This window comes from Geotrypetes seraphini, chromosome 5 (assembly GCF_902459505.1).
Source record: "Geotrypetes seraphini chromosome 5, aGeoSer1.1, whole genome shotgun sequence".
NCBI lineage: Eukaryota > Metazoa > Chordata > Amphibia > Gymnophiona > Dermophiidae > Geotrypetes > Geotrypetes seraphini.
Window position 1 is genome coordinate 53,393,476 of NC_047088.1, and position 15,625 is coordinate 53,409,100.

A 15,625-nucleotide genomic window follows, 5' to 3' on the forward strand; every position below is an offset into this window, starting at 1 on the left:
GGTTATTTGAGCGGCAAGGAGGTGTTGTAGTTTATCCAGTTGTCATTCAAATAAAGGAAGTCAGGATAGGTGTTGCACTGTCTCTTTGATGCTATCAAGAAGGTGTTACAGAGGCCATCTGTTCTTTTGGTGTGATCAAGGAAGTCAGATCAAAGAGGTCAGGATCTACAATAAGCAATGTTATTGTAGAGACCATCTGGTCTTGGGGGTCAGAAGTTCAGGTCAGCAGATTTGAGAATACATATTAGTAAACAAACTTATCAGTAATATGCTGGGTCAGCAGACTTGAGAATACATAAACAAAATTATCAGTAATATGCTGGAGCATAACTGGCATAACATTCCACCCTTGGATTCTTAAGTCTGTTCCCATAAAAAGTCCTCCTAATAGCTAAACACCTTTTGTGCCATATCACAGCCTCTAGTAATAGCATCCCACCCATGGAGTGCAGTGGTAGCTTCAATATTGCCACAGAATGCAAGTTAGTATTTCATAAGTTGCATTCTTTGCCCACTGCAACATACTAACATTCTGTAAACATACTGAAAAGGGAGCTTGACTAGCAGGAATCACAAGTTCAACAGTACCAAGGACACAATGTTTCATTTCAAAATTTACACCATTTTCTATCTAAGGGTACAGAATGTGATGTGGTTTTTAAATCAATGCAATAAAGTTAATTATTTGTGATATCATTAACGAAATGTAACATTAACTGATCATATCGTAGCGTTAGTTCATAATTATGTACAGTATTTGTCACCCATTCACCTTCCCTTCTAAATACAACTGCTACTCTGGAGCCAAAATATGCTTCTTTGCCAGCCAGTATTTCAGAAACAATAGTATCTATTCTACTTTTAAGCAAAGGTAAAATGGGAAAATTAATTTTCCCTTCATAATTTATTTCCTTATGTGCTAAACCTGGTGTCCTTGCATTCCCTAATATTTCTTGCTAATTAGGCCTTTCTCTTGAAAGTATCACGTATTGGGAATCATGAAAATTAATAACCTTATTAATATTATATTTGTGCTCTTACTCATGGCATACATTTAGGGTAGCTTCATATTCACCATCGATCACCGCAGTTATCTGGTATCCCGTTTTTCTTAGCACCTTTGGTTAGGGTCTGGCTATGCTCCGGTTTCAATAGGCTTGCTATGCCACTCACATGCCTTCACTCATGTAAGTTTCAGGCCCCACCTCCAGAGACCAGCCCTAATGTGAAGTGGCAGGATATAGGCTCACTTCTATTCCCCAGTTGGTGCCACATAACAGCCTCATGGCACGGCACTGTATGTCTGGTTGCGTCTTCATCTTCTCGGTCTGGTGAAATTTTCTCTTAACCCAGCATGTTAGCCAAATCATCAGAATGAGAGAGCAGAGCTGACCAATTTTATCACAAAAGGATGAAAGTCTATATAGAATAACATTTCCCAGTACGTGATTTTTCAAGGAAAATATTTCCTCATGATTGTTTATCTTCAATGCTTTAATTACATTAAACCCCCCTAGTGGTAAAAGAGAGTATAAGAGAAAAAGGAGAAAAACCACTTTATGTACAGAAGGTGATAACATGTGACACAATACTTGTGTGTAAGGTAGTATTTGTGTGAGATAAGAGAAACAACACTAATGTACTTAAAGGTATTCTGTAGGACATTCAGAAAATACACCTTTTTATGTTCTGGACATAATTATGATGTCATTTAAGAGAGACCATACACACGTACAGAATGTGATAACATTTGACACAATACTTGTGTGTAAGGTAGTCTTTGTGTGAGATAAGAGAAACAACACTAATGTACTTAAAGGTATTCTGTAGGACATTCAGAAAATATACCTTTTTATATTCTGGACATAATTATTATGTCATTTAAAAGAGACCATACACACGTACAGAATGTGATGACAAAATAACTTATGTCAGAGATGTGCACTGCACTGTTTATACCTGGTAAGTTAAATAAAGAGAGACTAATTTTTTTTTATTTTATTTAGCAAATATCAAATACCAATGAACACCATTTTACCAGGTATAAAGCTTTCTAATTATTTCTCTTCAGATATCCTTTTATAATATAACCCCTAACTAAATTATCATTGGGCTGTATAAAAACATAGAAACATAGTAAGATGACGGCAGAAAAGGGCCAAGGCCCATCAAGTCTGCCCACTCTATAGACCCTTTGCCCTGACCCATGTAGGGATCCCACATGGGCGTCCCCTTTATTCCTAAAATCTAGCATGCTGCTGGCCTCTATTACTTGTGAGCCATAGCATAAAATCATTGTGAGCATGGTTTTCATAAGATACTTTCTGGTATGTGGGGAAATCTTTTTTGGAAAGGGATATGGTACCATTTGGACTAATAGAAGGGGTGGAATAAACTCTGGAAATGGCCAATGTGCAATGTTGGGGTACCCCATAAGCTAAAACAGACAACACATAACAGAAACAGACAAACACAGAGCTCCGGCATGCTTTCTTCCATCAGTAATGATTCAGGGTTGAATTTAATCTGTAAATAAGCACACTATTAATCAAAAGAGTCACAAACAAATGTGGTATCCATTGGATTCCCACTATCAGGTCACATTGCTGGAAGTATTTTAAATGTGGCACAGTGAAATTGGTTCTCCGGACCATGTCTTAGATAATAAGCTTCTAAAAGAAAGAGAGAGATAGAAACTTAAGTTAATTGCTCTATATAGTTTTACTGGTCTTCTTTTCTATTTTCTTCCATTTCAAAGCTCTGTCACTCAATCGTAAGAGAATGCACGCAGGGAATTTTTATTCTATAAAATATACAAGAGCGGTTTACGTGCAGTTACAGTGGTTCACAATATTAGTGTTTTAGGTAAAAGACACATTTGCAAAATTACTTGGAGTGCAACTTCCTTATACTATCTAACAAAACTTTATACATTATAAAGGTCACTTAGCAATATTTCTACAGTTTAGCTTTCTCTATCACCTCTAGGCATCTGTAAGTATTTTTTGTGGTAGTCTGGTATATGTATATTGCCTTCCTTGCCAAGTGAATGCAAATTGTTCTGGACATTGCTCCACTATAGGGATAGTAAAAATGCAAGCTGTCATGTTAACCCTTTTTTGGATATCTGGCAAGGAATCCCATAGATTAATCCCATATTGGTAATTGTCCAATTTTAAAATTTGTAAAATTTTTTCTTCCTGCTTGTATAATTTTCCTCCCAATCCTGATATTTATATTCCTACACCCCAGCGTCCACTACAGCTTGTACCTGTTGCTCCCCAGGTTACTACTAAATATTTATCTCTGGACACTGTTCTAATTTGGTCCAGGCACACACTGAGGCTCGGCATTCACATTATTGATTCTCCCAACACTTCCACCCTTTTAAATCAGGATAAAGAATGGAAGCAGTTTCCTCAGGGGGAGCCGTTGGCACCCTCTCTCCTTTGTTTACGTGTGCTTGAGGCATAGATTTCTTTCCCAGTCCTCTACTTTTATACATTCCCCATAATGTCCTTGTATTTTTTCCATCTATTTCTTCCCTCTTTACACCATCTTTTATTAATGCCAAAAACATATTCCTCCGAGACACCCGCTTAGCCCTGTTTGAATTGGATTGTCCTGTTCTCTTTTTATCAAAAGTATTTTGAGGTCCCCAGTCCCCCCGATCTCCTAACTGTCGGATCGCTTCTAAGGCTTCCAAAATAGTCCTGTCTATTTGATTGATCAACAAAGTTATCTTTACCTGTTTGTATGCTGGTGCAGCATACTTAATCATTTTATTTCTCATGGACTCAGTAAAAGGTAATGACATATATGTGTCAGCGTGACCTATTACTAAGGCTGCCTTCATAGACTCCTCCTTAATTCTCATTTGAGCATCTTTTAATGTATACCAAATCTTATCATTTGAGGGCCAATCAGATTCAAGTGGATATCGCCTCGTGTCACCCCTACTAATTATCTCTAATAAAGACCATTGGGCATTTTTTGCAGGATAAGGATCCTCCCGTAGTGCATTTTGTATTGCTATTTCTTGACTAATTTGAACAAATTTAGGGGCATCTGTGGCATCCCACATAATCCCTGCTGCGCCCATCTCCTGTACCCGAATTATCCATGGCATTAGTGGTTCCCCAGGCTGCTGTGTAAAGCGTGCCATCGTATTCATGACTTCGTGCTGAGTAAAGTCTTCCACAACATCATTTCTCCTCACTGGCTTTGCTTCTGAACTATCTAAATTTGAATCACAAATTTCCCCATCCCGTTTGTTTGGATTCCAATTATCCGGCAGATGATAATTTAAGATTTTAACTTTTCTGTAACTCACTTTCCGCCTCCGTTTTTTGTATTTATATCGTGCATATCGCACGGCCTTACCTATTAACAACTTATTCTGACATTGCAGCATTCTAAAGGCATGCAGTTGATTACACCTATTCTTTTCCGGAACTTTTCTTGATTCCGGAACTTGGAGGCGAGGAGGATGGCAGTTTGAGTGCAGAGCTCCTCTCCCTGGACAATCTGCCTGCTTTTAAATATCAGCAGAAGTGGGAGATCAATTGCTTTTACACCCAGCAGCAACGGGACCAACCCACCAAAAACCCACAGTCCCGATCCTGCAAAAATATGAGCTCCACCCTCTCTGCAGTCCGCTAGGAAAATCAACTGCTTTTACACCTAAGCAGCAGCAGGACCAGCCACCACTACCAAGAGCCCTTTGCCCCGATCCAGCCAGGCATGTGAGCTTCTCCCTCTGCAGTCCATTGGAGAGATCAATCTACCTGCTTTTAAATATCAGCAACAGTGGGAAATCAACTGCTTTTACACCTCAGCAGCAGCGGAACTATCCGCAACTACCAAGAGCCCACAGACCCGATCCAACCAAGAGTGTGAGCTCCACCTCCCTCTGCAGTCCACTAGGAAGATCAACTGTTTTTTACACCTAAGCAGCAACAGGACCAGCCACCATTACCGAGAGCCCTTTGCCCTGATCCAGCCAAACAAGTAAGCTCTTCCCCCAGCATTCCGTTGGAAAAATCCATCTGCTTGCTTTTAAATATCATCAGAAGTAAGAGATCAACTGCTTTTACACCTAAGCAGCACCAAGACCAGCCGCCACTATCGAGAGCCTTTGTCCCAATCCTGCCAGGCGTGTGTGCTCTTCACCATACAATTCGTTGGAGAGATCAATCTGCCTGCTTTTAAATATCAGCAGCATTGGGAGATCAACTGCTTTTACACCTAAACAGCACCAAGACCAGCCGCCACTATCGAGAGCTCCTCCCCTTATATCCCGTTTAAGAGATCAATCTACCTGCTTTAAATATCAGCAGCAGTAGAAAAACAACTGCTTTTACATACAAGCAGCAGCGAGACCTACCGCAACCACCAAGAGCCCACAGACCCGATCCTGCCAGGATTGTGAACTCCTCCCCCTGCAGTCCATTGGAGAGATCAATCTGCCTGCTTTTAAATATCAGCAGCAGTGGAGATCAACTGCTTTTACACCTAAGCAGCAACGAGACCAGCCACAACCACCGAGAGAACACAGACCCGATCCTACCAAGAGTGTGAACTCTTCCCCCCCTGCAATCCGCTATGAAGATCGACTGTCGGCTCCGGGCGGCTTTCCCGCAGAGGAGAGAATCCTGCATTCATCGTGGGCCTCATCTGGGGCAGCCTCCTTGGAGCGGCTGGGGCACGGGCAGTGTGTCTGGGAGGGAATGCATGGATGGGAGAACATCGCAGGGGAGGAGACATAGACATCCTGGGACTGTCGGCCAAGTCTCTTCCCTGAAGAAGCCCTTTTTCTGGAAACTAAAATCTTGTTAAAATGTTTATTTTATTTTTATTTTTCCTCTAACTCTACTTTTCACTTCTCTATTACCCTCCAGGTACTTTAGTTAGATTGTGAGCCTTCGGGACAGTAAGGGAATTTTTCAAGTACCTTTCCTATTTCTAATCTTAATGTATATTTTCTGTAAACCGCTTAGAACCTAACGGATGTAGCGGTATATAAGAAATAAATTACATTACATTACATTACATTACATTTTCCAGCTCTCCTGATTTCAATTGTAATTCCTGTTTAGCTTCATGCAAATTCCTCCAATCTGACAAAATCATCCTTCCTTGTCTAGAAATTACTTCTTGCTCTTCTCCTTTTGAGATTTTCACCTTTTGTAAGGAGGCACATAATTCATGTGGATCCCCACTTCCAAAAGTACAGGATTCACACAATCCTGCTTCTACAGACCACTCAGTGGTCATTAATTTTCCCATAATTTCATTCCCATTTGGAATGGAGGGATTGGGAGCCTGCTCCTCCACCCCTTGTTTTCTAGGTAACTTTCCTGACCACATGATTACCCCACTTCCTGGTACCAATTTGTTATGCCACTATTTTCTGACAGGTGGAATGATCAGTAACACTCAGGAAAGCACCCAGACAATATAAAGCATAAACAATAACACTTTATTATACACATATAAGAATTAAATATAAATTATCCTCACCTTGACCCCAGACCCCATCCTCACTATTGTGAACCCCTACAATAGATGGATGGAAAGACCAAAGGACTGTCCCGTGAGACGTGGCCAACCGTCATGGATTCTACTGTCAGGGTCAGAATCCCAGTCTTATATAGGATGTCATAGTAAAAGCATAAACAGCTGGTCCTGCTGTTACAATTAGTCCTGCTCTTTGGTTCTGTGTTTAGACAACACCCAGGTCAGGATGTCAGAAGGAGGTGTTTGCAGAAATTGTTTTCCCATGAGACTGGTTTCACTGTCCCTTTGAAGATCAAGGAGGTTAGGATGTTTACTGTCCCTTTCTTTTTGATGTAGTTTCCCATCTGTCTTTACTGAGGTTATTTGAGCGGCAAGGAGGTGTTGTAGTTTATCCAGTTGTCATTCAAATAAAGGAAGTCAGGATAGGTGTTGCACTGTCTCTTTGATGCTATCAAGAAGGTGTTACAGAGGCCATCTGTTCTTTTGGTGTGATCAAGGAAGTCAGATCAAAGAGGTCAGGATCTACAATAAGCAATGTTATTGTAGAGACCATCTGGTCTTGGGGGTCAGAAGTTCAGGTCAGCAGATTTGAGAATACATATTAGTAAACAAACTTATCAGTAATATGCTGGGTCAGCAGACTTGAGAATACATAAACAAAATTATCAGTAATATGCTGGAGCATAACTGGCATAACAGAAGGTGCCACAGGTGTCGAAGCACGAGTGCCTGAAAAGGTGATGTGCTTCAGAAACAACAACTTGTATCATCCATAAAGCCATGCATCAAATAGATTTAATGCTTAATTGGCAGAGCGTCCACTGCGATGCATCTGCATCGACATGATTAAGACATTGATTACAGAAAGGCATGCATCAAATATACTCTATGCTAATATGCCACCAATGCAGGTAGATGATGGTATCAACATCTACCTGTACTGACAAGTCCCAGTCGCTGTAAGTCTGACTCCAGACCTACATTCTGAAATAAAGAAAAAAAGAAAAAAACCCCAAGAGAAGAAAAACTATGACATTCATTAATAGTATTTGACTTCCCGGAGTCAGATGCAGTCAGAAAGAATGAGACGAGGTGGTAGTAGAAAAAAAGCCAAAAATCCATCGATAATCACGGAGGAACTAAGGAAGGAAATTTGTGTGAAGGCCGCCGAACACCGAAGGAAGTTTGAAGAAAGTCCAACATTTATTTTATCTTCTACTTTTCTTCTTTGTTTATTTTCTAAAAGAAAAGACATCAATGGATAAAAGAAACATGAAAATCTCTGAATGAATGAATGAAAGAAAGAAACAGGAAGGCCACTCGACAGAGTAACAAGAGATACAGTACGTCTTCTTCACTCTGTGGAAAACGAAAAACTGACAACCTTGTGAGCTGGCATCAGGCAGGAAGGCATGCCCAGTGCGGGAAGTCTAAAAGATTGCAAAAGCTTAAAGTAATACTACACTTTTCACTGTCCGTACCAGGCTCCATGAATGACGCAACCCAAATGCGAGAATAAGTTGCCTGCTGGTCTAAGGATAAGCTTTATATTGGTGGTTCACCCAGAGCCTGTATAAGAGCGGAGACTAAAGGCTACTAGCCCAAAGTTTATGCTGCATCAAGAATGCATAGAACCCAAAGAGCACCAGAGGGGGGGAGGGGGAGGGTGCAGGTGAAGCCCCAGCATCAAGGGCTGGTAAAGATATCCTTGGCTTACAGGAGTCATTGCTGGACTTGCTGATTAATCCAGGAAGTTTATTAACATAGGCTCCTTGAATGAAAGCTGAGAAGCCAATGAGATATTTGAAACATTCCTCTACTGTGGGAAGATCAGGGCAAGTCCAACCATTGAGCATGACTGCATTCTGAAAATTCAGCTATGCTGAGGGGTATTGTTAATCCAAAATATGTAGAAACCTGTGTAATGACCTTTTGCTGTGCTGGGGTAAAGTTATGGAATTCCCTGGTAGGACAGTTAAGGAAATGTGTTGACAAAAGAACTTTTAGAAAATTCTTAAAAACACAACTATCTGTTACTGCTTATTTATAGGGTCTGACTCACTTTGATTGAAGATTTATTGTCAATTTAAATCTTGATGTCCGATTGTCCTTTTGCAATGTTTTAAGTATTATGAATGTTTTGATCTTATATAAATCACCTAGGGCTAGACGGTATAGAAATTTTAAAAATAAATAGTTGCCTAGGGTAGCAGTTTCTTAAAGGGATTGGGAGTAGTTGCAACCAAGTCAAAACTGTAAGTACTGATAGCTACAGGGAGAAAGAACCATTGGATTATACATTGAGTATAAGATTTGTCAGCTCATGATTCTTGAGGCTATTAAAATAATATTTTTCCTTTTTTTATTGGAAAGGGGTGTGAGGGTTGCTAAGAACAGCCATACTGGGTCAGACCAGCCCAGTATTCTGTTTCCAACCCAGGTCATAAGTACCTGGCAGAAATCCAAATAGTAGCAACATTCCATGCTACTGATCCCAGATCAAGCAGGGAGGGAGAGAAAAATGTTGCACATCATAATGGGGGAAGGAAGGGAAAGATGCTGCATGAAGGGGAAGTTTGACCCAGGGAGAGAGAGAGGGGATGATAGACAGTGGGAAAGAAACAAATGTTGGACATGACAGTAGAATGTAGAAAAAAAAATTATTTTCTATTTTGTGATTACTATGTCAGATTTGAAATGTGTATCCTCCAGAGCTGGTTTTAGATAGCAAGTGGAGCTAGGACCTAACAGACAGGAAAAGTATTTTTTGTTTATTTATACCACAGCGCCAGTGTGGGGTTGGAGAGAGAAAAGGGGGTGGGGTGAGTGTAAAGGCTACAAAATAAACCCGCTAGGATGTTTGTAAAAAACAAAATAAAACCATCCAGGAAGAGCAGATTGAATTGAAAAATATTTTTACCTGAATCGGGCAACACTACTGCCCATAACAGCAAGGATCAAGTGTAAATTAGACTTCACTACCTTTAAGTTCCTGAGAGGGAATGTCCCAGCTACCTAACAATGTTGGTTATCCTACTCCAGGGTGCCTCCAACAGATATTACACCAGAAAACTTTTCTACTTAAAATTCCCAGCATGCAAATAAAGTATACCAGGCAAATTACCTTATCCATCCAATGTCAATTAGCAAAATGCTAGAACCAACTACCATTTACACTATGATCTTATGACCGCTACATCAGATTCAGAAAACTTTTAAATGCATTTCTCTACCAAGACAGGGAGCCAACCCTGAAGGAACTGAAATGGGAACTGTAAAATCCCATTTCTAAACTGTCTAATGCAACTTCTGGGACAAAATGAAGAGCCAACAATGACCTTCTTGTACCTATGTATTTGAAATATGACCTAACTGTATGTTGTACTGATATACACCTGTACTAGCAACCCTATTGAATGTCATACCATTATATCTAAGGAGAGAAGAGTTGAGCAGCTAAAGAAAAAGAACAAGGGGTACTGGTCTGATGAAAAACAGGAAGGAAAAGATCTCAGTAATGCTAGCACAGGTTATTTATTCAACCTTCCTTAAACTACTAAATGTACTAAATGTGACTAATCATATAATACTTTTATCTTTTAAAAAAATATTTTCTTAATAAAATATTTTATGTATTCAGTGATTACAAGCAGAGTTGGAACAAATTATGTCCTATCCATCACAAAAAAGGAAAATATGAAAATACTCAAGAGTCCACCTTATGTGCAAAACCAGCAGTAAATTTTCTAACTCAGCAAAGCTGAAACAATTCCAATCTCAGTTATTTCATCACATAAGTAAAGATCAGCACAAAAACTGGCTTCTTATACAAAACCAGTGGGTACTTATCTGGGATGAAGAAAGTACTTGCATATACAGCACTGCATAGGTCTAGTAACACTATAGAAATTAGTAGTAGTAGAAATGAAAGCAGTGACCATATCTGGGTTTAAGCCAGTTCGGAAGCATAAAGGAGCAAAAGAGAAGGACCCGGACAGCAAGAAGAAATAATTGACAAAGTGTGTTTGTTATTTTTGTTCACTACTTAAACAAGCACTTCAGATTAAACAAACCTTTTTTGGTTTGCCATTACCCTTCTGCATCACAGTGATACTGTTTTTGGATGGAATAGTTGTTTTATGCATAACCCTTCCTTATGTTTCTGTAAATTATTAGTAATTTTCTGTAATTTACAAGTCTGATAGAATTCTGAGATGTTATATTTTTATGTAGAGATTTATTGATAATGTAAACTATCAATGTGTGCCGTAAAGAGCGTATAACAAATGCTTTTAACTAAATAAACTCACTCTGATTCTGGCTTTGATTGAGTTACTAAGTGTAAGTGAAGAGTATGGATTGTTTGCCAACTGCTCTTCAGTGACACTGGTGCCAATTTGGATCCATCAACTGAAGTATATATATGAAAGGGATGCTGAAAAGTTCTCAACCCAACTAACCAACTTCCTAAATTCTGAGCGTTATTTTGCCACTGTGGCTGAAAAGTGCCTAGTTGCAGGAATAAAATTCAAAGTTTTGACATTGTTTCAGATCACTGATTGAACCATATCCTTATTCTCTTCTTGGTTGGGCAGAGAACTTTTTAGCACACCCTCATATACTCTAGGTCTAGGACTGTGCAAGAAGGGGTTACAGATGCAAAAAAAAAAAAAAAAGTACAGCTGAGATGCCCAATACCACTGGTGATCATAGATCTGGGCAGCATGAACTAATTTAAGTTGTGGTACCCTCTAGCAATTATTGCAAACAGATTAGAGCAGTGTTTTTCAACTTTTTTACACCCGTGGACCAGCAGAAATAAAAATTATTTTGTGGACCGGCAAACTACTAGGACTAAAATTTTAAAAACCCATTTCCGCCCCATCTCCGCGAGCTCGGTCACCTCAGTAACTACAGAAAAATAGACAAATATAGTGCAAAATATAGACAGCAGATATAAATTCTCAAAACTGACACGTGATTTCATGAGTCTCTGGTTGCGTTTCCTTCTGTCTGTGTATCCTTTCTTTCATTTCTTTCTTTATGCACTCAGGCCCAAGAATTGTCCCTTTCTAGTCCCTCCCTCTTTCCTTCCTATGTCCTTAGTGCCCCCGGTGCCTCCTTCCCATGTCTTTAGTGCCCCCAGTGCCTCCTTCCCATGTCCTTAGTGCCCCCAGTGCCTCCTTCCCATGTCCTTGGTGCCCCTTCCTGTCTTTAGTGCCCCCAGTGCATCCTTCCCATGTCCTTAGTGCCCCTTCCTGTCTTTAGTGCCCCTAGTGCATCCTTCCCATGTCCTTAGTGCCCCCAGTGCCTCCTTCCTATGTTCCTCTCACTGCCTTCCACACTTTGTCCCACCCCCACCCCCGAAGCCAGCCAGCCTGCCTGTCTACCTCTCTCCCTCCCACCCTCCCTGGCCAAAGCCAGCCTGCTTGCCTTCCTACCTCCTTCCCTCCCTGCCGCAAAAAAAGCCTCCCTCCTTCCTTCCCCCGGGTTGGCTACTATCTTACCGCCCTGCTGCTGCTACTGCTAAAGCCAACAGGAAGTCTTCTTTCCGACGTCAATTCTGACATTGGAGAGGACGTTCTGGGCCAGCCAGGCATCGATTGGCTGGCCCAGAACGTCTTCTCCGTCAGAACTGACGTCGGTAAGAAGACTTCCTGTCGGCTTTAGCAGCAGGGCGGTAAGATAGCAGCCGACCCGGGGAAAGGAAGGAGGGAGGCTTTTTTTTTTTTTTGCGCAACAGGTAGGGACAGGAAATGATCGCCTGTCCCCGAGCACAGCTTCGGGACAGGAGGTCTGAAAATGGGACCTATGGTCACCTTAATCTTGCCGGCCCTGTGCAAACCGGCAGAAATTTCCTGTGGACCGGCACCGGTCTGTGGACCGGCGGTTGAAGAACAGTGGATTAGAGCACATGTGTCAAACTCAAGGCCCGCCTGGCCATTTTATGCGGCCACGGTGTGATGTGGCATTTTCATTGCCGCCCCCAATGTTATTTTCTAGCTGGCTCCCTCCTCCTCACTGCCGCAGTGTGCAAAAAGCCGCGGGCAACAGTTCCTATGCGCATCCTGTGCCTGAACCGGAAACCTCATCTCTGGCGTCACAACGTCAGAGGAAATGCTTCCAGATGAGGCACGGGATGAGCGAGGAGCCACTGCCCGCAGCTTTGCGAATACTGCCACAGTGAGGAAGAGGGGAGCTGGCCAGAAGATAACATCAAGGGCGGCAATGAAACGCCACATCACACCGTGGGCCGCATAAAATGGTCAGGTGGGAGTAGGCAAGAAGGTAAGATACCCACCAGATGGAGGGAGGGAAACAACAAAGGTAGGGGGAATTATTTTATTTTCAATTTAGTGATTGAATTGTATCAATTTTGAGAATTTACATCTGCTGTCTATATTTTGCACTGCTTAGGAAGAAATACATTTGTTTGTATTTCTCTGGGGTTGTACTGCATGCAGTCTTGAATCTTAGGGCTTTGTTTGTATATAAGCACTTTTAGTTTTGGGTCCTGTATTTGCATAGGGGTTGTCTATGTTCTGGCAGGAATGAATGTTGAGAAGCATACAGTGTGCTTTGTGTAGTTTAATTTTGTGGGTTACCATTATGTGTTGTTAATAAGATTATATTGTGTGTGTGTATATATGAAAAATGAATGGAAAAAATTGTTTTACAATTAGTACTATTATGGGGGCGGGGTCTGGCTCACGACATAGCCTGCGCTTTGGATTTCGGCCCCTTAATGTGACTGAGTTTGACACCCCTGGATTAGAAGAACTACTTGAAGATTTTTCAAAACAAGGTGACATTTTTAATACACACTAAGTTTTAATTATGGTAGCTGAAGTATTTATTTTCTAAATGTAATATGTTAAATACATTTAACACTGCATTTCTAAAGAAAGTCCTCAAACAATACAACAATATATGCTTTATTTCAACCTGATAGCTACTTTATCTTCTAGCTAAATTTCAGCTAACACCCAAGTCTTGATTAACAATGATCTCATCCTACATCTCCAAGTACTCCCTTGTTATTGGAGGCTCACTCACTCAGGCTCTTTGCTGACAGAGAAAAAGATGGTAAAAGCTGCCTACAGATTTCTATGTCGCCCCCTGATTTTTGGCTCGAGCTCCCTTTCTCCTGATTTTTGGCTCAAAGGATTTTAGAAAATGCAAGAAGAGAACGAATAAAGCTAAGAAACCTGGAAGACAGAAATGCATGCACACTGGTTCCGTGCAGTAACCTAGTGACAGATCTACTTAAAGAAACTGCAACAACTTTCACCCCCGGCTTCACAGAAGAGGACGCAATAGCCTAGTACTGTAGTTCCGCATGCTCTAGGCTGACATACACCCACGGAAGGATAGCAGTCCTCCTCCCCCCCCTCTCCCGAGCATCCTGGTGCCGGGGAACTCGCATATGCTGACGCACAACTTGCTGCAGTGACAGCGGCTTTAGGTTTCATCGCTTTTCCGCAGCCGAACACGGGAGCACGGATTCATTCCGCCCAGTACACGCGGAACACACATGCCGCAGACAAAACAAGGGGAATAAACCCCCAAAGTAAACAATTCGTAGTGCTCGTTTGCCCTTAGTAGCATAAACTTATACCATATTGAATGTACATCAAGCAGCAACAGCTCCCTCCCACTAGACCTCTAACTAAAGATTCATATTGGGGGGGAAAGGGGGGGGGCAGTAGAAAGTCCTGGAAGATAATACACGTCTCCCCTCCCTCCCACTCCCCCCCCCCCCCAAAAAAAAAAAAAAAGACCACCACAAGACAGAACGAAAGATATTGGAAATCTACAGCCCCCATACCGAAAAAGTGTCCAGAACACGCCAGGGAAAAACAAAGTGCCCCCCCCCCAGCAGAAGGCGACATGCACCACTACTTACCTCAGCGCTGCCCCCGTACATCTCCATTTTATACCAGGGATCCTCCAGCTGGGCAAAAGGCATCCCAGTCAGGGGCAGCCGCAGCCACGCATTCCTCACAGTCCGTCCCGGGACACGCAGAGACGGCGGCGAGTCACAGCCGCCGACTACTTCCCCGCCTCGTCAGAGACACCGCGAGCCACGGAGCCAGGCAGCGCTTCTCCCCATGGAGAAGGAGGAGGTGTCGACGGCGGCGGCGGCGGCGCTGGCAAAAGCCGGGACTCGCTTCCCTTTCGCTCACACCCACGCGACCGCTCGATCTCGCCGCCGAGAAACCCGTCTCTGGCAATATGGCCGCGGCCGTTACCTGTGCAGCCTGGAAACCGAGCGTCGCCTGACGTCACGATGACGTCACCGCCGCGAGGAGATTCCCCCATCCTGACTACCGAAGGGATGAAAAAAAAAGGAAACAACGTGACAACGGCGGAGCGTCGCGTGGAATGCCAATGGGCTCGCCGTGCGTTGCGTCACCCACCCCCCCCCCCCTAGGAAAAAAATTAGAAAAAGGGGCACAGGTCGCTGTGGTCTGAAGCTCGTGCTTGGAAAGGATGTTTTTCATTATTCTGTTTTTTTTTATGTTGAGGGGGGTTTGCATTCAAATGGGTATTTGGCGATGTTCTGTTATTCTTGACTTTCAAATTCTTTCCGCCCGAAAGATAAGGTAAAGTCGACAAGCAGAGAATGGGTTTAACGAGATAACCCAGAACATTAACGGAGGATAGACAATGACGGAAACAAAAGAAAACTTAAGCGTGACATTCGTGGTTTTTCATAAACCGCAAAGAGCTCTGTGTAATTATACTTAAAAACAAAACACACACACGTCATACAGATTACCAAATTAGGGCCTATGCTGGTTTTGCATTCGTTTTGTTGTGTTTGCAATTGGTTAATCCTGCTACTGAAACTATGGATCTGAGAAACGTCCTAATGAAGATTGCGCGAACTTTGAAGTTGTTAAAGAAATATGACAGCAAGCTAGATGTGTGTAGAATTTTGCTTTCACTCCGCCCCGTCTCGAAAATCTGATTATGATTCGTTTACACTGTATCATCTACAACAGGCTTGTCTAACTTTATTTCCGTCGGGTTTAGCATGACATTTTATATTTTGTAACACTGAAAGGGCCAAATTAGGAGCATCTGGAATGAAGCTCTCGTT

The 15,625-nt window shown here is 42.0% G+C and overlaps 1 protein-coding gene across 6 annotated transcripts in view; it reads right to left on the reverse strand.

Annotated features, from left to right (window-relative positions):
- Positions 1-14,825, reverse strand: part of RPS6KA6 (ribosomal protein S6 kinase A6) — a 247,171-nt gene extending 232,346 nt beyond the window's left edge. For all 6 annotated transcript variants that reach the window (XM_033946594.1, XM_033946591.1, XM_033946590.1 and 3 more), the window contains exon 1: positions 14,426-14,825. In XM_033946594.1, coding sequence (XP_033802485.1) covers positions 14,426-14,488 — 63 coding nt within the window. In that variant the 5' untranslated portion in view covers positions 14,489-14,825. The remainder of the gene's footprint in view (positions 1-14,425) is intronic.
- Between the last annotated feature and the right edge of the window lie 800 nt (positions 14,826-15,625).